This window comes from Erythrolamprus reginae, chromosome 4 (assembly GCF_031021105.1).
Source record: "Erythrolamprus reginae isolate rEryReg1 chromosome 4, rEryReg1.hap1, whole genome shotgun sequence".
In the NCBI taxonomy this organism is placed as follows: domain Eukaryota; kingdom Metazoa; phylum Chordata; class Lepidosauria; order Squamata; family Dipsadidae; genus Erythrolamprus; species Erythrolamprus reginae.
The window spans coordinates 7,317,583-7,342,408 of NC_091953.1; the positions used below are offsets into that span (position 1 = coordinate 7,317,583).

At 42.0% G+C, this 24,826-nt stretch overlaps 1 protein-coding gene and 1 long non-coding RNA gene across 8 annotated transcripts in view; one reads left to right on the top strand and one right to left on the bottom strand.

Moving 5' to 3' along the window:
• DLG2 (discs large MAGUK scaffold protein 2) overlaps window positions 1–24,826 on the bottom strand; it is a 1,028,485-nt gene that overhangs the window by 246,268 nt on the left and 757,391 nt on the right. For all 7 annotated transcript variants that reach the window (XM_070749573.1, XM_070749577.1, XM_070749578.1 and 4 more), the window contains one exon: window positions 6,745–6,798. In XM_070749573.1, the coding sequence (XP_070605674.1) occupies window positions 6,745–6,798 (54 nt within the window). The remainder of the gene's footprint in view (window positions 1–6,744; window positions 6,799–24,826) is intronic.
• LOC139166258 (uncharacterized) lies at window positions 1,361–24,001 on the top strand. The gene is made up of 3 exons (XR_011558926.1): window positions 1,361–1,543; window positions 17,862–18,027; window positions 23,744–24,001. It is a non-coding gene; the product is annotated as an uncharacterized lncRNA (long non-coding RNA).

The window sequence follows — 24,826 nt, forward strand, 5'->3', positions numbered from 1 at the left end:
GCAATGGGTAGAAACAAAGAAGACTGACGGCAGAAAAAGACCTCTTGGTCCATCTAGTCGGCCCTTATACTATTTCCTGTATTTTATCTTAGGATGGATCTATCCATCTCCAAACTTGACTCTAAAAAATATGATTTCAACGATCGAGTTGTCGAAGTGTGGAACTCATTACCGGACTCAATTGTGTCAACCCCTAACCCCCAATACTTCTCCCTTAGACTCTCCACAATTGACCTCTCCAGGTTCCTAAGAGGCCAGTAAGGGGCGTAACATAAGTGCACTGGTGTGCCTTTCGTTCCCTGTCCAATTGTCTTTCCTCTCTTTCACCTATCATATATATTCTCTTCCTTTCATATATCCTCTCCTCTAAGTTCACTTTTACCCTTATATATATTACTACATGTCTATTTTTTCTTCCTATGTATTTGTGTATTGGACAAATGAATAAATAAATAAATAAAATAAATGTTTATCCCAGGCATGTTTAAATTCAGTGACTGTGGATTTACCAACCACGTCTGATGGAATTTTGTTCCAAGCATCTACTACTCTTTCAGTAAAATAATATTCTCTCACGTCGCTTCTGGTCTTTCCCCCAACTAACCTCAGATTGTGCCCCCCTTGTTCTTGGGTTCACTTTCCTATTGAAAACACTTCCCTCCTGAACCTTATTGAACCCTTGAACATATTTAAATGTTTCGATCGTGTCCCCTCTTTCCCTTCTGTCCTCCAGACTATACAGACTGAGTTCATGAAGTCTTTCCTGATACGTTTTATGCTTAAGACCTTCCACTGTCTTTGTAGCCCATCTTTGGACCCGTTCAATTTGATCCATCTCTTTTTGTAGGTGAGGTCTCCAGAACTGAACACAGTATTCCAAATGTGGCTCCACCAGCGCTCTATACAGCCAGATCACAATGTCCCTCTTCCTGCTTGTTATACCTCTAGCTGTGCAGCCAAGCATTCTACTTGCAGTGCAATTGGCAGCCAATGCAATCCGTGGAGTGCTGGAGAACCATGGGCATACCTGGTGAGGCCAATGACTGCTGAATCGACTGCGTTCTGCACAATTTGTAGTTTAAAACACTGCACAAAAGGAAGGATACAAATGCACCACATGAACTCTCATCCAGTTTGTTATTTGTAGGGGAGCTGGATCAATATCCAGAAAGCCACCAGTAAAATACTGTGGAGTGCGGACTTTCTCCTAAGCATTGTTAATTAATGACGGTTTGCTGAAGGACATCAGCAGCTGCCTCGCTGCTTCATTACCCATTGAGGAAAAGTTATAATTTAGCTGATCTTAATAGTTTTTCTCCCTCGTGGCTCTAGCCAACCTTTTAGACATGAGCCCATCTGCTTCTTGAACCGTAAATTAAATGAACACTGATAAATAGGCCGCTGCATTGAACTGAAGGATAGAGAGAAAGGGGAAGACAGAATCTACTTTAAAAAATAAAAAATAAACATCTCAGTGAAAAATTCTGTATTTGGTTGGCTGCAGAAATGAAGAAAGGACCAAGGAAATCACTGCAGATGTAAAGTAAGTACAGTGGTACCTCGTGATACGAACCCCTCACCATACGAACAATCCAAGATACGAACCTGGGGTTCGGAAATTTTTTGCCTCTTCTTCCAAACTTTTTCCATCTTACGAACCCGCAGCTGCCGCCGAGAAGCCCCGCCGCCCGGCTGTCGCTTTTTGAAACAGCCAGGGGGCTTCTCGGCGTCCTCTCGAACCCGAACGGAAAACCCGAACTTTTTCCAAACTTCCGGGTTTGGCGTTCGGGAGGCCGCCGAGAAGCCCTGCCGCCCGGCTGTTGCCCTTTGGACCAGCTGGGGGGCTTCTCGGCATTCTCCCAAACGCTGAACCCGGAAGTTCGGCAAAAGTTCAAGGTCGGCATTTGGGTTCAGGAGGACGCTGAGAAGCCCTGCCGCCCGGCTGTTAGCTTTTCAAAAGAGCTGCGGAGCTGTCGGGCCGGTCAGGAGGCTGGAAAGGAGGTGGGGAATCCCAATAGGGAATTCCATGGGCGGAGCTTTGACGTCACAAAGATGTCCTTCCTGGCCGGCCGAAACGTGGATTGTTTCAAAAGATGACAGCTGGGCAGCGAGGCTTCTCGGCGGCCTCCCGAACGCCGAACCCGGATGTTCAGCACAGTTCAGGTTTGGCATTCGGGTTTGGGAGGACGCCGAGAAGCCCCCCGGCTGTTTCACAAGGTGACAGCCAGGTGGCGGGGCTTCTCGGCGGCCACCCGAACCCGAACTTTTGCCAAACTTCCGGGTTCGGCATTGGGAGAATGCTGAGAAGCGCCTGGCTGTTTTAAAAGGTGACTGCTGGGCGGCGGCGTTTTTTGGCGTTTTTTTTTCTTTCATGCATTAATTCATTTTACATTGTTTCTTATGGGAAACAATGTTTCGTCTTACGAACTTTTTGCCTTACGAACCACCCGTGGGAACCAATTAGGTTCGTAAGACGAGGTATTACTGTAATGTTAGGACTCTGTCCATAACTATTGGGTTTGCAATATATTGGCTGCAGGTGTTGCCACAAGAGGGAGTTACAGTTCATCCTCTGTTTCTTTTTTGTCTGGCTATTCCCTCTTAATGGCTATTCATTGTTAGGTATGCTCTGCAATTTCTCTGCAACCGTAGTTATGTACATCAGATAAAATGTGTTTAGGCTTGATATCTTTGTTTACTGATTATGACAAAGACAATTGGTAAGAAAGACTATGTACTTGGTAATATCTGGATTGTTATTCTGACTTATTATGTGTATGACTTTAGACTGTTTATCTGAATATGTTATTTCTCAAAGCAAACTTTAATTCAAGTTAGTATTTATGTGCATGGCTGAGTGGTTATTCAGAACTAATCTCAATCTAAACGCTTCGGTGTGTGCACAAGCTTGATAAACAAGGATTACTCTGCATACATTTAACAAGTATGGAGACCTCACTTACAAAAAGATATTGACAAAATTGAATGGGTCCAAAGATGGGCTATAAGAATGGTGGAAGGTCTTAAGCATAAAACCTATCACGAAAGACTTAATGAACTCAATCTGTATAGTCTGGAGGACAGAAGGGAAAGGGGGGACATGATCAAAACATTTAAATATGTTAAAGGGTTAAATAAGGTCCAGGAGGGAAGTGTTTTTAATAGGAAAGTGAACACAAGAACAAGGGGACACAATCTGAAGTTAGTTGGGGTAAAGATCAAAAGCAATGTGAGAAAATATTATTTTACTGAAAGAGTAGTAGATCCTTGGAACAAACTTCCAGCAGACGTGGTTGGTAAATCCACAGCAACTGAATTTAAACAGGCCTGGGATAAACATATATCCATCCTAAGATAAAATATAGAAACTAGTATATGGGCAGACTAGATGGACCATGAGGTCTTTTTCTGCCGTCAATCTTCTATGTTTCTATGTTTCTAAGTAACATGGTTGTTATCTGGCTTCCCCATTGACTTTGCTGGTCACAAAAAGGTGAACACGTGACCTCTGGACACTGTAACCATCATAAATATGAGTCAGTTGCTGAGTTTTGGCCACATGGTCCATGAGGATGTTACAATGACTGTATGTTGGAAAACGGCTACACGTCTCTTTTTTTCAGTGCCGTTGTAACTTCAAATGGTCACTAAATGAACTGAGGACTACTGCCATAACCTTGTCAGAGCTTGAATTGGTGGCGAAAGAAGAGCCGGAACCAGAGCCAACAGAGTTTGAGGGGTCAGTTTCGTTGGCTTCAAAGGAAAATGGGCAGGGGCAGGCTGAATCAGGCCAAAGCCTTTCAGATTTGGGGCTGCGTCCAGGCAGGGAAGAATATGAGCAGGACGAGCAAAAGAGGGTAAGCAGTGAACGTAAGGAGAGACAAAGCTCAGTCAATGAGTCAAGAACGAGGCCCCTCTTGATCCTCAAGTACGGAGGAAAGTGGAGAGAAGGCGGGAACACTGACTACTTGGGAGGAGAATGCTTTGCCTCTCTTCACAAGGCACACCTGGGGGCTGAGACTTAAGGGAGATGCTGCGGGGAGGGGCATTTGTCAGGAACAAGTGCTGAATTCCTGGAGTGTTGAGTGCCATTTGTGACATTGTGAAGTTCCCTGGATTTCCTGTTTTCTTCTTAATTGCCTTGCTACTTTGCTTCCTGGACTCATTGACTTGCCCTGCTGTGAGCCATTGTGCTCACAGCAGTGTTGGGCTGGACTACTTGCACAGAGTGACAGAGAGACAGAGAGAGACAGAGACAGAGAGAGACAGAGAGAGACAGAGAGAGACAGAGAGAGACAGAGAGACAGAGAGAGACAGAGAGACAGAGACAGAGAGAGAGACAGAGAGAGAGAGACAGAGAGACAGAGAGAGACAGAGAGACAGAGTGACAGAGAGACAGAGAGAGACAGAGAGACAGAGTGACAGAGAGACAGAGAGAGACAGGGAGACAGAGACAGAGAGAGAGACAGAGAGAGAGAGAGACAGAGAGAGACAGAGAGACAGAGAGAGACAGAGAGACAGAGAGAGACAGAGAGACAGAGAGAGACAGAGAGAGACAGAGTGACAGAGAGACAGAGAGAGACAGAGAGACAGAGTGACAGAGAGAGACAGAGAGACAGAGAGAGACAGAGAGACAGAGAGAGACAGAGAGAGACAGAGTGACAGAGAGACAGAGAGAGACAGGGAGACAGAGACAGAGAGAGAGACAGAGTGACAGAGAGACAGAGGGAGACAGAGAGACAGAGAGACAGAGAGAGACAGAGAGACAGAGACAGAGAGAGAGACAGAGAGAGAGAGACAGAGAGACAGAGAGAGACAGAGAGACAGAGTGACAGAGAGACAGAGAGAGACAGAGAGACAGAGTGACAGAGAGACAGAGAGAGACAGGGAGACAGAGACAGAGAGAGAGACAGAGAGAGAGAGAGACAGAGAGAGACAGAGAGACAGAGAGAGACAGAGAGACAGAGAGAGACAGAGAGACAGAGAGAGACAGAGAGACAGAGAGAGACAGAGAGACAGAGTGACAGAGAGACAGAGAGAGACAGGGAGACAGAGACAGAGAGAGAGACAGAGTGACAGAGAGACAGAGAGAGACAGAGAGACAGAGTGACAGAGAGACAGAGAGAGAGAGACAGAGAGAGAGACAGAGAGAGAGAGAGGCAGAGAGAGACAGAGAGACAGAGAGAGACAGAGAGACAGAGAGAGACAGAGAGACAGAGAGAGACAGAGAGACAGAGAGAGACAGAGAGACAGAGAGAGACAGAGAGACAGAGAGAGACAGAGAGACAGAGAGAGACAGAGAGAGACAGAGTGACAGAGAGACAGAGTGACAGAGAGACAGAGACAGACAGACAGATCCCTTTGCTCTGGGACTTACCAAAAATTTGGGAGTGTTTCGGGGAAATTTGGAGCAATAAAGGGACGGTTTGAGCTGCCAGCTGCCTGTGTTGCTTCTATGCCATGCCTCAGGTCATCACAACGAGGGGTGGGCTATTGCCCAGACCGGGGGGGGGGGGGCAACGACGATGCAAAAATGGAGCCCTACCCCAGAGCACCGAATTTGCACTGAAAGATGTTGAAAGAAAATGCAGGGCGTCCTACATAAGCCACCCCCATTGTGTGGTAGTAAAAATTGGTAGCCCTTCACTGATCACAACTATGTGGTACAATGCAACATAACCAACAGTGCAATTGCGTGCATGTTAATAACATGGCATTATTTGTTTCCAGAAAATGGTGGGTTTTCCTGCAGCCTATTTAATGTAAATATAAATGTTTCCGTGGAGTTTGAGAGTGAACAAAGGGAACTAATGCTAGGAGATAAACTCAAGTTGTAGACCTTGAGATTGTACAAACAGAGGCAACCCCCAAATTATCAAATGTGTCAGGAGACATTGCTAAATGGAGGGCTTGTTATTGATTTCTTAACAGCCGCGAGAGCCATCGTGGGGCTTCCAAGATTCGCCCACGTTTCTTCAACACTCCGTGGCTTGCATTGGCTGCCGATCAATTTTCGGTCACAATTCAAAGTGTTGGTCATGACCTTTAAAGCCCTACATGGCATTGGACCAGATTACCTCCGGAACCATCTGCTACCACACGAATCCCAGCAACCAATAAGGTCTCACAGAGTTGGCCTTCTCCGGGTCCCGTCGACTAAACAATGTCATTTGGCGGGCCCCAGGGGAAGAGCCTCCTCTGTGGCGGCCCCGGCCCTCTGGAACCAACTCCCCCCAGAGATTAGGACTGCCCCCACCCTCCCTGTCTTTCGTAAACTACTCAAGACTTACTTATGCCGCCAGGCATGGGGGAGTTAAGATATTCCTTCACCCTAGGCCATTACAAGTTATGTATGGTATGTTTGTGTGTATGTTTGGTTTTATAATAAGGGTTTTTAGTTGTTTTATTAATTGGATTGTTACATGTTGTTTTTTATCATTGTTGTTAGCCGCCCTGAGTCTACGGAGAGGGGCGGCATACAAATCCAATAAATAAATAAATAAGTAAGTGAGTGAGTGAGTGAGTGAGTGAGTGAGTGAGTGAGTGAGTGAATGTATTCTTTCCTCTGAAATTAAATTAAAAGTTAGGATTTGGCCAGACCTCAGCCATTTAGGATTTGCAAGGCAAAATGTCACAGGTCAGGCAATTGTTAAGTGGTCTGGCAAATATTCCCAACTTCCATAATAACTTTACCCCACAGAAAAACACAGTGAGAAAACACAATAAAATAATTTCTGGACTTACGTAAGGGATGGTGTCCAATGTATCAGTATTGACAATAATAGGAGCAGGACTGGCCTGAGAAAGAGAGAGAGAGAATAATACGTTTACAGAACTGATAAACTATCTGCCTCAAAAGCTGTTTAATGCGTCCATCACACAACGGTTCATAACTTGATTTGAATGACAGCAAGGAGAAAAATTATCCTATAGCAAATCAATAATGCACACCCTTTATATAGAGGAACAGAAAAATTCAAATTTGCATTTTGGCGGTGGGATAGACAACTTACATGTTCTAAAAACCGAGAGTAATGCACAACAGGCTTATATCTGAATGGGGTTTTTTTTTCTTCTTCTACTTTTGAACTTCTCTTTAGTTTTTGGGTGGAAGAGTTAATTTTGAATTTCGCCAAGGGCGTAAGAAATCAAAATCAAATTCCATAATAGGTGGAGGGCCAAAATCTAAATTCCACTAAAGCACAGAGTTTATTTTTGGAGAAAATGTATATGTTATTTCAGCCCAAGTGGTGGATACCAGAACAGTGGTGGGTAATGATTGGTTAAAATCGGTTGCGGAAATTTACCGCCACTCGCCAAACCGGCAGGGATGACTGGCAGGCCACGTTCCCAAATTGGTCCTCTGGTTGCCGCAGTTTGCAAAAAAAAACCTTCTATACATGCGCAGAGAGTCATTTCCAGGTGTTTTGTGCGACGTGATGCAAAAAGCGCACTTTTGTAGCGATGCAAATAGGTAGGGAAGGTAAATGGAACCCACCTCTGTACCGGAGCAATGGTACAATATATCATGCAAAATATTAATGAATACCGGGCCTTGGACACAACCATTTTTCAACGTTCAACATCAATCTTTGCCAGCATTAGTCTCAGAAGATATTCTGAAATAGACACATTTTTGTGAGTGTGCCTTACGCATGAAAGTTAGTTGGATGACTTTGGGACAATCATCAGGAGAAAGTGAGTTCGAGTCCTGCTTTAGGTATTGTTCTGCCAGGCTCTCTGGTACGAGCCTCCCGAAAATTCAAGGGTACAAATTTCAAACATACACACATGTTTGAAAATTCAAAACAATGTTCTTTATCCCAAAATTCAAAATAAACTAAGCACTCTTTTTGTATTGCAAAGAGCACTACTCCCAAAACAACTGGGTAGTCTGTACAATTAACCTTAAGTAGTCATTAAGTACTTAGCTAGCAGTTGTGAGGAAACTTCACACCCCTTCTTCTTCCAACGAAGTGAACACACACGTTGCTCTGCTTTGTTTTCAAAGGCGTGAAAAATCAACAAACAAAGTCCAGAAACCAGCAACACAGGATTCCTGACGAACTTTGATCAGATATTCTTCCACAACGGCCAAACCCACATGCTGCTATTTATAGCAGCAGCCCTAATCACTGGAGCCCCACCCAAACACAGGTGGCCTCTCTTATCTCCTGTAATATGTCCTAACGTGGCCTCTTCTACGCATAATTCTGCCCTTGTGTGAGTTCTAGCCCTGCCTTAGGCATAAAGGTCAGCTGGGTGACTTTGAGCCAGTCACTCTCTCTCAGACCAACGCACCTCACAGAGTGATTGTGGTATGGAAAAATAGGAGAAAGAAAGAGTATTATGTGTCTTCTCCGTCTTGAGTTATTGATTAAAAAAATGGGGAATGCAGCTGTGAGAGCAATCATGGGCTTTCCCAAATATGCCCATGTTACACCAACACTCCACAGTCTGCACTGGTTGCTGATCAGTTTCCGGTCACAATTCAAAGTGTTGGTTATGACCTATAAAGCCCTTCATGGCACCGGACCAGATTATCTCCGGGACCGCCTTCTGCTGCACGAATCCCAGCGACCAGTTAGGTCCCACAGAGTGGGTCTTCTCCGGGTCCCGTCAACTAAACAATGTCACAGGGGAAGAGCCTTCTCTGTGGTGGCCCCGGCCCTCTGGAACCAACTCCCCCCAGAGATTAGAATTGCCCCCACCATCCTTGCCTTTCGTAAGCTGCTTAAAACCCACCTCTGCCGCCAGGCATGGGGCAACTGAGATACTCTTTCCCCCTAGGCCTTTACAATTTTATGCATGGTATGTCTGTATGTATGTTTGGTTTTATAATAATGGGTTTTTAACTGTTTTTAGTATTGGATTATTATTATATGCTGTTTTATTATTGCTGTTAGCCGCCCCGAGTCTCCGGAGAGGGGCGGCATACAAATCCAATAAATAATAATAATAATAATAATAATAATAATAATAATAATAATAAATATACTTCTCCAATAGACTGCCTGAATCTTGGTTTGGAAAGCGCCCAGCAGGTTCATGTACGGTATATACACTTCTCAATTTTGCTTCTTTATCATTTTAGACACTCTAGAAAACATCCAGAGATACTTTGCTAGAAGAGCCCTCCACTCCTCCACTCGCAACACAATACCCTATGCAACTACACTGACAATCCTAGGTTTAGAAAGCTTAGAACTACGTCGCCTTAAACATGACTTAAGCAGAGCCCATAAAATCATCTGCTACAACGTCCTTCCTGTCAATGCTACTTCAGCTTCAACCACAACAACACACGAGCACACAACAGATACAGATTTAAAGTAAACGGCTTCAAACTCGACTGCAGGAAATGTGACTTTAGTAACCAAGTAGTTGATGCATGGAACTCACTAACTGACTCTGTTGTATCGTCCCCAAACCCCCGAAACTTTACCCTTAGACTATCCACTATTGACCTCTCCCGATTCCTAAGAGGTCAGTAAGGGGCGTGCAGAAGTGCACCAGAGTGCCTTCCGTCTCCTGTCCTAATGTTTCTCTTTTACTAGTATCATGTATATGAATATTATTATATCTTTGTACACCACCATTACGTTGTTCTGTCGGGCTCTCTGGTAGACTCCTCCCAAAAATTCACAGGTGCAAATTTCAGACACACACACACACATTTGAAAATTCAAAATAATGTTCTTTATAATGAAAATTCACTTAAACTAAGCCCTCTTTTTGTACAGCAAAGAGCACTGGTCTCCAAACAAACTGGTAATTTGTACAAGTCCCTTATCAGTTCTGTGATACTTAGCTTGCAGCTGTGAGGTAATTCACAGTCCTTCTTCTTTCACAAAGTGAAACACCCTTTGCTCTGGTTTAGTTTCAAAGCAGGGAAAAATCAGCACACAAAAGGTCAAAGTCAGCAAAGCAGGCATGAAACACAATGATCAGATAATCCTCCACAATGGCCAAACCCACAGGCTGCTATTTATAGCAGCCTCACTAATTACCACAGCCCCACCCAACCACAGGTGGCCTCATTTTCTTTGATAATAATCTCTCAGTTGTTGTTGCCTATGCATCGCTCTCTGCATGCGTGACTGTATCATTAACTCTTGTTCTGAATCCAAGGAGGAGCTAGATAATTGATCTCCTTCTGAGCTTTCTGCCACACTCTCTTCCTCCCTGTCACTCATGTCCTCTTGGTCAGAGGAGCCTTCATCAGCAGATTTCACCGGGGGCAAAACAGGCCTGCAGCATGTGGATGTCTCCCCCACATCCACAGTCCTTGGGGCAGTAGCTGGGCCAGAGTGAACCACAACAGTAACCAAGTAGTTGATGCATGGAACTCATTAACTGACTCTGTTGTATCATCCCCAAACCCCCAAAACTTTCCCCTTAGACCATCCACAGTTGACCTCTCCCAATTTCTAAGAGGTCAGTAAGGGGCATGCATAAGTGCACCAGTGTGCCTTCCGTTCCCTGTCCTAATGTTTCTCTTTTACTAGTATCATGTATATGAATATTATTATATCTTTGTATACCACCACCACGTACTTGACAAAACAAACAAATAATAATAATAAAAAAATAAAGGATGATGAGCCTCAAAGAGTTTTATCAAAATATCTTTGTTTCTGCTTTGTTCTTCTCTTGTTGATAGGATAATCTAGTGATGGGAAACAATAAAATAAAAAGTTAATTCCCTGCCTGACCTCTTTTCTCCATCCTTCTTCTCTATCCAAAACGCTCTGGGTTTTAAGTTCATTTCCATACCCACATACCCTTATATTTCTCCAAGAGTCCTGCACACCATTTAGATAACCTGACTCAATATGAGTTTTCCTCTGGGCAAATTTTGTTCTCCCTTGGGTTTAATCGGGTTGCTTAGCACCCCGCTGCTGAGACAAATGACAGCTGCCATGACAGATTGCAACCAGATCGTTGTGACGAGCAGGCACATTTTCGCTCCCTTGTAGAAAAAGGGAGATCAGTTGCTCCCGAGTTGTTTGAAGGAAGAAAAAACGTATAACAACAACAACAATAAATACCTCCTCTTTTGCTTTTTCTGGAGGAAACTGGAAACTTTTTTTGGGTCTTTTAAAAATGTTTTGCTTCTCATCCAAGAAGCTTCTTCAGAACCTATGGCGGCACATGAAGCCATATCAATGGGCACGTGAGCTCAAGTCCAGTGAATATGCGCTTGCCAGCCAGCTGATTTTTGGGCCTTCTGAAGGGCTGCAATTTTTTTTAACTGCTGCATTGTGGGTGTGGCTTATTGTGTGGGTGTGGCTTGATGGTTGTGTGATTGGGTAGGAGTGGCTTGCCAACCATGTGACCAGACAGGGGTGGCTTGACAATCATGTGACTGGGAGTGGCTTACTGGTCACATGACTAGGTGGGAGTGGCTTACCACCCAAGGTAAGTTTTCAAATAGGTGCTTGGACTCTTTTTCAGTTGATGAAGTTGTCACGCTGAATATTGCCAGCCCCAGAGACATTTAGTAATTAAAGAGTTAACTGTGTGTATGCCTTACTAAGATCCTCCTATTATTTATTTATTTATTTATTATTTAGATTTGTATGCCGCCCCTCTCCGAAGACTCGGGGCGGCTCACAACAGAGTAAAACAAATCATAAATAATCCGAATAAGTTTAAAATATTTAAAGATTTAAAAAAACCCATATACTAACAGACACACACACAAACATACCATGTATAAATTAAACATGCCCAGGGGGAGATGTTTCAATTCCCCCATGCCTGACGGCAAAGGTGGGTTTTAAGGAGTTTACGGAAGGCAGGGAGAGTTGGGGAAGTTCTAATCTCTGGGGGGAGTTGGTTCCAGAGAGTTGGTGCCGCCACAGAGAAGGCTCTTCCCCTGGGGCCCGCCAACCGACATTGTTTAGTTGACGGGACCCGGAGAAGGCCCACTCTGTGGGACCTAATCGGTCGCTGGGATTCGTGCGGCAGGAGGCGGTCTCGGAGATATTCTGGTCCGATGCCATGAAGGGCTTTAAAGGTCATAACCAACACTTTGAATTGTGACCGGAAATTGATCGGCAGCCAATGCAGACTGCGGAGTGATGGTGAAACATGGGCATACCTAGGTAAGCCCATGACTGCTCTCGCAGCTGCATTCTGCACGATCTGAAGTTTCCGAACACTTTTCAAAGGTAGCCCCATGTAGAGAGCATTACAGTAGTCGAACCTCGAGGTGATGAGGGCATAAGTGACTGTGAGCAATGAGTCCCGGTCCAGATAGGGCGGCAACTGGTGCACCAGGCGAACCTGGGCAAACGCCCCCCTCGCCACAGCTGAGAGATGGTTTTCTAATGTGAGCTGTGGATCGAGGAGGACGCCCAAGTTGATATTATGATGTAATATCCTGCCAAAATCTCACATCACTTCCTCCTTCTTCCTCATTGTTCTCTCTTCTCTTTCTATCCCCCATCATGTAAGACATATTTGTTATGTTGTCCATCGAGACATGTTTTATTTTCTGTTTTATAATAAAAGAAATCTTGGTTTTTGAACAAATGACTAAAGGCTTCTATCTATCGCCTCTGCGGGATTAAGGTTCAAACGGACTTTAATTACTTACAAACCGCGACAGAAGTCACGTTATTTGAATAGCCACAAAAAGGACAAATGATAGACAGCATTATTGGTTGAGGAGCACAGTCATATTTTAAGGTGAACCCACAAGGTTCAGTAGTATAACAGATTAGGCAAGTAACTCAATTTTCTTGAATTGCTATAAAAGTTCAGTTCTAGATCCATTTTTTGCTCTCGTGAGGTTTCACGGAGCCTGTGGGTATGGGGAGAATGATCACAGGTCCCACGTTCTGGTGAAAAAAACCCCCATCAGATCCAACCGCGATTTAAAAGCAAAGAATTCCTTTGGTTAATAAAACGTAAACCTCACAATGTAGAGTCAGAGAACATTGTAAGGAGAGAAAGGGAAGAGAGAGAGAGGAGGGAGAGAGAGGAGAGAGAGAGAGGAGAGAGAGATAGGAGAGAGAGAGAGAAAGAGAAAGAGAGAGAAAGGAGAGAGAGAGAGAGAGAGAAGAGAGAGAGAGGAGAGAGAGAGAGAGGAGAGAGAGAGAGAGAAAGAGAGAGAAAGGAGAGAGAGAGAAAGAAAGGAGACAGAGAGAGAAGAGATAGAGAGAAGAGAGAGAGAAAGAGAGAGAGAAAGAGAGAGAGGAGGGAGAGAGAGGAGAGAGAGAGAGAGAAAGGAAAGAGAGGGAGGAGAGAGAGAGAGAAAGGAGAGAGAAAGAGAGAGAGAGAAAGGAGAGAGAGAGAGAAAAGAGAGGGAAGAGAAAGAGAGAGAGAGAGAGAAAGAGAGAGGAGGGAGAGAGAGGAGAGAGAAAGAGAGAGAAAGGAAAGAGAGAGAGAGGATATAGAGAGAAGAGAGAGAGAGAGATAGGAGAGAGAAGTGGGGAGAAAGAGAGAGTTAGTTCTGTTTCATCTGCATTGTTAAGCAAATTAATTAAATTCATTTTCTGCACCAATAGATAGAACTCTATCTAATCATCCTTTGGACTCATCCCTTGCAGCCATTCTCAGTTTTGGAATGCTATTATATAGGAACAATACACATATACTGTACAAGAATAGGCATGCACAAAAAACAAATGTCTCTTATTAGTTCTCTAATTATTCTCTAAACATTATCCTGAAATTAAGGGGGGTGGGGAAATGGATGCAGAGTGGCCAAAATATGGAAAAGGGACAAAAATAGGACAAGTTGATTTCTTTCTCACATGGTGTTTTCGTCACTGCAAACAGAAATAATAAGGGAACATAAGTACAGTAAGATTACGCTTAGAGCAGCAATGGGTTGCTGCCCCCACGGGGGGACGATGCAGTGGTGGTAGTAACTTTATGAACTAGTTTTTTTATTCTCCTTCCTTCTCTAATACCTTAGCATGATCCTTAATTACTTTTAAAATACGAAATAATTAAATAGTATGTTTTTACCCATAAACGTTTTAACCGTTTTAATCATAGAACCGAACATTTATAGGAATGAAAGAAAATTGAGCTACTTGCCTAATCTGTTATCCTACTGAACCTTGTGGGTTCAGTACAAAACCTTAAAATGTTACTGTGCTCCTCAACCAATATTGCTGTCTGTCATTTATCCCTTTTGTGGCTATTGAAATAATGTGACTTAATCAACCGAAAAAGAGTCCAAGCACCTATTTGAAAACTTATCTTGGTCGGTAAGCCACTCCCAACCAGTCACATGACATTTAAGCCACACCGGTCACATGATTGTCAAGCCGCTAACACCTGGTCACATGACCATCAAGCCGCACCCACAAAATACGCTCTGCCGAGCCATCTTCTAATGGCCTCACCCTCTGTTCTTCTGTTCTATTTTTCTAATGGCCTCACCCTCTGTGCCCAGTGACTAACCGTACTTCTGTCGACTGCAGGTTCTCCATAAACTGTACACAAACGTTTGTGAATGTTCCCAACAGTTTCTTTCTCCTCAGTGAGAAATTCAATGACGACACGCCGCTTATAATGTACATCACTTACAGACACCATTTTGAAACACTGCTGCAGCTATGCTAGCTGTCTGGAGAAACGCAAAATTTACACACTCTTGACAATTCAAATAATGTATATCTAAAGTTTCGCATTTGTACCATTACTCATTAACTGCTCCGAGTCCACGGAGAGGGGCGGCATACAAATCTATTATTATTATTATTATTATTATTATTATTATTATTATTATTATTATTATAAATTATTACTGTAGGCTGAGAAAAAAATGTGCTGCATTGCTTTCTGGGCGATTCTTATATTTTAAATAATAGGAGAAAATTGTCTATCTAGAGAGTTTATGGTAGAGGTGAGATCTGAACCAGAATTTGTCTTCCATACTCAGTACATTTATTTTATCTCTGGCTGTTTTGGCTTATTGCTATTTTATCTTTTATCACCCCCAACCATCTTTTTTAGAACAGGCATCTATTAATATTTCATGTTCACTTGCCTTGCTTCAGCCTCAAAAAAAAAAGAAAGAAAATACAACATAGATGTGTGTGGGGATAATTCTTTTGGAAAGTTTTTATTCTCTCTTTTTATGATGTGACTGGATACTTTTTTTTCTTCCTTGATTCCTTTCTTCCTCCCTTCCTCCTTCCTGCCTTTCTGTCGCTGCTTGCTGAAAAGATCCTTCATCTGTTTAATTTGCATTTCATTCAGACAGAATAATGCAGTGCTAAATTTGAATATTATATCTGCAGTACATCAAATTTGAGGAACATGGGGGATGAGGACTTGGTACCAGGCCTTTGCAGGATTAGGACTATCACACTGGACAGCTATTCAATCCATCCAAAGTACAGAAAAAAAGATTAAATTGCAGGTTACAGGCAGCTTACCATATTTTTCGGAGTATAAGACACACTTTTTGGGGGGGAGGAAAATAGGGGAAATTAATTAAATAATAATAATAATAATAATAATAATAATAATAATAATAATAATAATAATGTCGTATGGACAGTTGGTGGAACAAAGCATTGCATGGACAGTTCTTGGAGAAGATTGAAGGCAAAGTGGATAAAGAAAAGACCTGGTCATGGCTTGCAAGTGGAACACTCAAAAAGGAGACAGAAGGACTAATACTGGCGGCACAAGAACAGGCCATTAGAACAAATGCTGTCAAAGCCAGAATTGAAAAATCAACAGACGATCCAAAGTGCAGACTCTGTAAAGAAACAGATGAAACAATCGATCACATACTGAGCTGCTGCAAAAAGATTGCACAGACTGACTACAAGCATAGACATGATGCTGTGGCATAGATGATCCACTGGAAGTTGTGCCGGAACTACCATTTACTAGTGGCAAAGAACTGGTGGGGTCATAAGCCCGAAAAAGCGGTTGAAAATGAGCAAGCAAAACTACTGTGGGACTTCCGACTTCAGACTGACCGAATTCTGAAGCATAACACACCAGACATTGTGATCATGGAGAAAAATAAAGTATGGATCATCGACATCGCAATCCCAGGAGACAGCAGAATTGAGGAGAAGCAGGTAGAGAAATTAGTGAAATACGAAGATCTAAAAATCGAGCTGCAACGACTCTGGCATAAACTAATGAAAGTGGTCCCAGTGGTACTTGGCACGCTGGGCGCAGTACCAAAGGATCTCAGCGGACATTTGAAAACCATCGGAATTGACAAAATCTCCATCTGTCAATTGCAAAAGGCCGCTTGACTGGGATCAGCAAACATAATTTGCCGCTACATCACGCAGTCCTAGGTGCTTGGGAAGCACCCGACTGGTGATGAAATATGAAATCCAGCATAGTGATCTCGTTTGCTGTGTTGTACTGAAATAATAATAATAATTATTATTATTAAATAAATTTAGCAACAAGTGTGTCCACAAACCTTGCTTACACATTCCCAAGGTGGTTCTTGTTCTATCTCTAAATTGGAAAAGTTTGGCAGAAGTTTGTTCGGTGGAATTAATTAAGACAAGTGTTTAACCGGATTAAAGCATGAAATTGATTTTTATCGGGGCCAAACGCTCGACAATTAGTCAAAGTCACATCCTGCCAACCAGCAAGTGGTGAGAAATGAAAACGGAAGAGAATTGGCAACTCCAGCAGAATTCAACAGCAATCGGGTCCACCAATAGCACACAGATGAATGGCCGGGAGCCCATCTTATCTTCAAGTGAAGAGCGGTTAAATGGTATCTCAATTTCCAGGGACAGAAAACGGAATAAAGAACTTAGCCACTTCTAAAAAGCACCATGAAGAATGTTCCTTCTGCGCCAACTCAAGAAGCTCAAACTGCCCAAGGAGCTGCTGATACAGTTCTACAGAGGAATCATTGAGTCTGTCATCTGCACCTCTATCACTGTCTGGTTTGGTGCTGCAACCCAACAGGACCAACACAGACTTCAGAGGAGAATCAGAACTGCAGAAAAAACAATGGCTGCCAAACCTGCCTTCCATTGAGAACCTGTATACTGCACGAGTCAAAAAGACGGCAGTGAAAATATTTACTGATTTCTCACATCCTGGACACAAATTGTTTCAACTCCTACCCTCAAAACGTCACTACAGAGCATTGCACATCAAGACAACTAGACACAAGAACAGTTTTTTCCCGAACGCCATCGCTCTGCTAAACAAATAATTCCCTCAACACTGTCAAACTTTTTACTAAGTCTGCACTTCTATTTCTACTAGTTATTTCACATCATTCCTATCATCCTTTTCCTCCCACTTAAGATTGTATGACTGTAACGTGTTGCTTGTATTCTTAAGATTTTTATTAATATTGATTGTTTCCTCTTCGCTTATTTGACCTCTATGACAATTAAGTCTTGTACCACATGATTCTTGACAAATATAACTTTTTATTTTATGTACACTGAGAGCATATGCACCAACACAAATTCCTTATGTGTCCAATCACACTTGGCCAATAAAATTCTATTCTATTCTATTCTGTTCTGTTCTATTCTGTTTTGTTCTGTTCTGCTCTGCCCTGCCCTACCCTATTCTATTCTATTCTATGAGAAGCAGGTCCTTAAACCCAACTCTTATCATTAAACTCTGTTCAAGAAAATTCTGACATCAGCGAAGGTGACTTCTCTGTATCCTCAGATGAACAGAAAATAGCTGATTATATTTTTTCCCCATCCGAGTCAGAAATAAAATAAAATAAAAATAAATCAACGCGTGATTACGAGGAAAAGCAAATATTGTCTGATTGTTTGGAGTTAACATCTTTGTAAGCATTTTTCAAAGCCTTGGATTGGTTGTTTTGAGAGATTTTTGATGTACATTATATAAAGCCTTGTAATTATGCACAGATGACTCAGTGCTGTGTAGGGTCCCGATGGGGCTTTGGTGTTACGGACAAGATTTGGCCAAGGTCAGACTTCAAACAACTTTGTCGGAGAGGTAGCTTTCAAATCTACTGGGTCCAGAACTGGAGAATTCGCATTCCAAAGGCAGCAAGAGGTTTATAAATTACAGGTGAGAAACTGAATAAAACCTCGGGCAATGCAATTATTAGAGATTGAAGTGATCAAACGGAGAAGGGAGATTTATAGTTAGACCTACGTTAATCCTGGTGGACCAAAACTGGCACCTGGATCAGCAAACTCCGAGAGTTGACATTGGAGAACAGATGGTACTGATAGAGGAGTGAATATTTCTTTAGAGGAGAATACAGCGGTACCTCTATCTACAAATGCCTCTACTTGCAAACCTTTCTAGATAAGAACCGGGTATTAAAGATATTTTTTGCCTCTTCTCAAGAACCATTTTCCACTTACAAACCCGAGCCTCCGAAACTGTAACTGGAAAAGGCCTCAGGGACCGCCTTCTGCCGCACGAATTCCAGCGACCAGTTAGGTCCCACAGAGTGGGTCTTCTCCGGGTCCCGTCAACTAAACAATGCCGCTTGGCGGGACCCAGGGGAAGAGCCTTCTCTGTGGCGGCCCCGGCCCTCTGGAACCAACTCCCCCCAGAGATTAGAATTGCCCCCACCCTCCTTGCCTTTCGTAAGCTACTTAAAACCCACCTCTGCCGCCAGGCATGGGGGAATTAATATTTCTTCTCCCCCTAGGCCGTTACAATGGTATGCATGGTATGTTTGTATGTGTGTTTGGTTTTGTATATTAAGGGGTTTTAATTTGCTTTTAGTATTGGATTATTATTGTATACTGTCTATGATTGCTGTTAGCCGCCCCGAGTTTTCGGAGAGGGGCGGCATATAAATCCAATAAAACTTGAAACTTGAAACTCTAACACTCTGGGAATCTCCTGGGAGGAAACAGGGGTGGAAAAGGTGGGGAGAAGCCTCCATGGGGCCTCTCTAGGAAACTCCTGGGAGGAAACAGGGCCTCCACCTTCCCTGTGGTTTTCCTATTCGCACACATTATTTGTTTTTTCATTGATTCCTATGGGGAAAATTGGTTCTTTCTACAAACTTTTCTACTTAAGAACCTTAAGAATTAAGTTCGTAAGTAGAGGTACCACTGTATTTGGATAGAAGAGGGAATATTTGGTTAGGCTGTGAGGTCCTTGGTGCTCTCTGAGCTTGGTTATTTCCTTACCCATCCAGATAACATCATCAACCTTAGAAGAGAATGGGGTTTGCTTGCAACAAATAATTAAAACAGAGAGAGAGCAACCCCACTCTCCTAACACTGATGGTGTTACCTAGGTGGGTAATAAAATGTCTCCACGCTGAAAAATAAACAAGGACCCCACAGTTGAATAAATATTATATTCTCTATCAGTACCTTCTTCATTTGAGGTATTACAGGGTGGTGTCAAAAAGAGCCATCAGTCTCGAGTCCATACATAGCCATAATTAGACTAAATTCATACCAGATTCACTTACCAGCCATGTTACTAACTTAACACCTGGAGCGATTCTGCATGAGTCAAAAAGAGGGCTGTGGAAATATTTACCAACCCCTCGCATCCTGGACATAAACCGTTTCAACTTCTAGTCTCAAAATGATGCTATAGAGCACTGCACACCAAGACAACTAGATACAAGAACAGTTTTCCCCCCGAACGCCATCACTCTGCTAAACAATTCCCTCACCACTTTCAAACTATTCGCTAAGGCTGCATTATTATTACTATTAGTCTTCTCATTGTTCCTATCACCCATATCCTCCAACATATGACTGTATGACTATAACGTGTTGCTGGTATACCCTATGACAATCACTAAGTGTTGTACCTCATGATTCTTGACAAAGGTTTCTTTTCTTTTATGCACACTGAGGACATCTGCACAAAAGACAAATTCCTTGTGTGTCCAATCACACGTCCAATAAAGAATTCTATTCTATTCTATATTCTGCTCTGTTCTGTCTGAGGTTAGTTGGGGGAAAGATTAGAAGTAACGTGAGAAAATATTATTTTATGAAAGAGTAGTAGATGCTTGGAACAAACTTCCAGTAGACGTAGTTGGTAAATCCACAGTATGCCTGGGATGAACATATATCCTTCCTAAGATAGTGTGTGGAGAGGGGCAGCATACAAATCTAATGAATAAATAGATAGATAGATAGATAGATAGATAGATAGATAGATAGATAGATAGATAGCATAAAAAAATAAAATAAAATAAAATAAAATATGAAATGAAATGAAATAAAATAAAATAAAATAAAAAATAAAAAATAAAATAAAAAATAAAATAAAATAAAATAAAATAAATAAAAAAAATAAATAAAAATAAAATAAAATAAATAAAATTCAGGAAATAGTATAAGGGCAGACTAGATGGACCATGAGGTGTTTTTCTGCCGTCAATGTTCTATGTTTCTATGTTTCTGTTCTGTTCTGTTCTGTGTTGTGCTATGCTATGCTATAATGGGTATGGAAGATTGTAAATGAGGCAAAAGTTTTTGATTTAATGTGAATGTTTGATTTTTAAATGTTTAGCTTTTTTAGAATATTTTAAATTGATTATTATGTTAATGGGATTTAGAAGTGTTTTACACACTGTGTTTTTTACTTAAATGTTCTGAGCCGCCTCGAGTCCATGGAGAGGGGCGGCACATAAGTCCAATTAATAAAGTAAATAAATAAATTAAAAAACCCTTAACAACTGTCTTGCTTAGCAACACAAATTTGTGGCTCAATTGCAGTTGTTAAATTGAAGACTACATGTAACAGAACGTCAAAACTCTTCATCTTTCAATCCATCAATTGTTTGTTCTGTCTGTTTATCTGTCTGCTACATTGAATAGTACCAGGTTTTTTTCGCTTCTCTCCTCTGAAACAGATTCATTATTTTAAAGAGAGGAATTCAGAATCGGAATATATATCCCCATTGATATTTTGCCACCCAGCAGATGGCCGGGAAGAACAATTGGCTTTCGCTATTACAGAGAACAATGGTCAACCCATAATGAAATGTGATGAACAAGACTTCGACATATTTTTTAAATTGGATTCCTGTAACAATTCATCAAAGCTAATTGTGTAAAAGCCATCGACTGATTTGGCACTACATTAGCTTAGTGGTTGGAGGTTTTTTTTATATCTTTAACACACACACACACACACACACACACACATCTCTGTAAGCATTATGTAAAATACAGCATGGCTGAATGCTATTCATTATGTAAAGAGAGGATTCTTCTATTTTAACGAAAGGATTCATTTTGTTCACTCAAGCAATAAAACACTGCAAGACAACCTCGAAAGCCGAAGAGCTGTAAAATTACAATGAAGGCTGACAGCTTATCTTTACTTTTTTTTTTCTCAGCTCAGGAAAAAAAGATATACCGGTACATTCTTTTCTCCTGTAAAATTTTGCGGGCGATGCTTTCATAAAATTCACCGAAAATGGGACCCTTTAAACCAGAATCAACACAACTCGACTTCTTTACATGTAAAAAGTCTCTCAGCGAAGAGATAAAATGTGAACATTTTCTGAGGTAAAGTGCCTCAGGTTTTATTGTTATTTTTTTTCCCCTGAGGGAAGAAATTTGAGGTAGAAGACCTCTGTGGTGACTCCTTTTTTCCCCCAATATATTTTATTAATTTTCTTAAAATAGACAAAACTGACAGACATACATTTAACATAAAAGTGGGGTTGTATCTTCCCTGATTATTCTAGAAGTAAAATTTCAATACAGAAAAAAGAATACATTAAAAAGTACTTAAAATCAGCTTATTACTTTGTGGTGACTCCTAAGTGGACAACGTCTTAGGCCAGTGGTGGCAAACCTTTTTTGTCTTGGGTGCCAAAAGACACATGCGATGGTGTAATGGCATGTGGCCACACCCCTAATGCAATGGCCTCCCCTCGTGTATGCGCACACAACTCCTCCCACTGCCCCCGCGTTTCCGAACTTCTGTTTGGTTTGTTGGGCTGTTTTCCTCCAGCCACAGACTCTGGAGCAGACCTGGGCAAGGGGTGGCCTGCAGGCCACATAGGGCCCGCCTGCTATCTGTGACCGATCCATGGAGGTTGGGGTCTGCTCCAGTGCGAGGATGAAAGAGCTCACCGCATCTGCCGGGACTCCTCCGGTTCCTGATTTCCTGATGAATCATGAGGAGTCCCGGCAGACGCGGTGAGCTCTTTCATCCTCGCGCTAGATTGGATCCCGACCTCCTACCGAGAGCGACCAAGCACAGAAACCACGCAAACACTCCAGTGCAGTAACTGTGGTGCACCGTGTTGCACCGCAGTGCAAAAAACAGCACAATGGGCCAACCAGAAGTGTGTTTTCCTAACTTCCAGATTGCCCATTGTGCTGTTTTTGCACTCTGGAACTTCGGGAAGCTTCCCTGAACCCATTGGAGTGCAAAAAAACAGCACAACAGCAAACTGGAAGTGTGTTTTCCCAAACTTCTGGGGTTTTTTTTCACCTATCACATTTGGATTTTTTTGCACACGCGGAAGCAAAAAATCACTGAAAATAGCCAAATGTGTGCATCCTCTCGCAGAATTTTGTGAGAGGAAATTTAGGGCGATTCAGAAGTGTTATTTACCAATCCTCTGAACTACTCAAAACGTCCGCTACCAGTTCTCGACAACTGGAGAGAACCTGCTGAAACCCACTTCCAACTCTTGACAGAGAATTATTTTACCAATACGTTTCATGATCTTCCATTTGGAATCACTGAACTGCACTTTCCACATTTTTTGACCAATTTTCCAGCACTGACAAATTCCTTTCCCAATATTTAGAAATATAGAAACATAGAAGATTGACGGCAGAAAAAGACCTCATGGTCCACCTAGTCTGCGCTTATACTATTTTATCTTAGGATGGATCTATGTTTATCCCAGGCATGTTTAAATTCAGTTACTGTTACAGAATACCCTACAAAAATAGACTAACAATCCTGGGTCTAGAAAGCTTAGAACTACGACGCCTAAAACACGATTTGAGTATTGCCCACAAGATCATATGCTGCAACGTCCTACCTGTCAATGACTACTTCAGTTTCAACCGCAACAACACAAGAGCACGCAACAGATTCAAACTTAATATTAACCTCTACAAACTTGACTGTAAAAAATATGACTTTAACAATCGAGTTGTCGAAGCGTGGAACTCATTACCAGACTCAATAGTGTCAACCCCTAACCCCCAACATTTCTCCCTTAGACTATCCACAATTGACCTCTCCAGGTCCCTAAGAGGTCAGTAAGGGCCGTACATAAGTGCACTAGTGTGCCTTTCGTCCCCTGTCCAATTGTCTTTCCTTTATCTCATATATCATATACATTTTCTTCCTTTTATATATCTTCTCCTCTATTTTATATTTTTCTTTTTACATATTACCTCATGTCTATTCTCTTCTATATGTATTGTGTATTGGACAAAATAAATAAATAAAAATAAATAAAATAACTGTGGATTTACCAACCACGTCTGCTGGAAGTTTGTTCCAAGCATCTTCTACTCTTTCAGTAAAATAATATTTTCTCACGTTGCTTCTGATCTTTCCCCCAACTAATCTCAGATTGTGCCCCCTTGTTCTCGTGTTCACTTCCCTATTAAAAACATTTCCCTCCTGAACCTTATTTAACCTTTTCACATATTTAAATGTTTCGATCATGTCCCCCCTTTCCCTTCTGTCCCCCATACTATACAGATTGAGTTCATGAAGTCTTTCCTGATAAGCCTTCCACAAGGTCTGCAAGAATATAATTCTGCGAAGTGATTTCATCAAATGAACCTTTTTTTTCTTTTTGCAGAGTCAAAGGGAAACCAAGATGCCTTTAGTACATTTTCTTCTCATGAGAGAGAGGGAGAGAGAGCAAAAAGTTCCAAAATTTTCCCCAGGGTAGAATGTACTTCAACAGCTTATTAACTCAAGAATCTGTACAAGTGGCCCAGCTCATTTTGTAGACTGTGATAGAAATTTAACTTTTGAAAAAGATGGAAGGGCCCACTCAGGCTCAATTGCTGTGGCACATTTAATAAACATTGAATGACTAATAGAAGATTCCAAAGGATTCTATGGATGACTCTGTGGGGGCGCATCGGAAATAGGAATGTAGTTTGTAGCTCAAACGTTCTCTGTTTGCATCACTTAGAGTAGGGGTGTCAAACACGATGTCATTGAGAGCCAAAATAAGGGTTGTGTTTTACCTCAGGGTTGTGTGTGTGTGGCAGGGTGGAATCGTTAGTTCAATGGCAGCACTTTCCTCAGGCCCTCCCTCCCCCTCACTATAATCTTCCTTCCTTCCTTCCTTCCTTCCTTCCTTCCTTCCTTCCTTCCTTCCTTCCTTCCTCCCTCCCTCCCTCCCTCCCTCCCTCCCTCCCTCCCTCCCTTCCTAGGCCCGAGAAACTATTTACTGACCCCTCATATCCTGGACATAACCTGTTTCAAATTCTACCCTCAAAACATTGCGACAGAGCACTGCACGTCAAGACAACTAGACACAAGAACAGTTTTTCCCCCGAACGCCATCACTCTGCTAAACAAATAATCCCCTCACCACTGTCAAACTATTCACTAAGGTTGAATTAATTTTATTATTAGTCCTCTCATCATTCTTTTCACCCATCTTCTCCCACTTATGACTGTATGACTGTAACTTGTTGCTTGTATCCTTATGATTTATATTAATAATAATAAACAACAACAATAATAAATAAATAATAAACAATAACAATAACAATAATTTATTAGATTTGTATGCCGCCCCTTTCCGAAAACCTGGGGGGGGGGTATACAAATCTAATAAATTATTGATTGTTTCCTGATTGCTTATTTGTACCTATGAAAATCATTAAGTGTTTTTTACCTCATGATTCTTGACGAATGTCTCTTT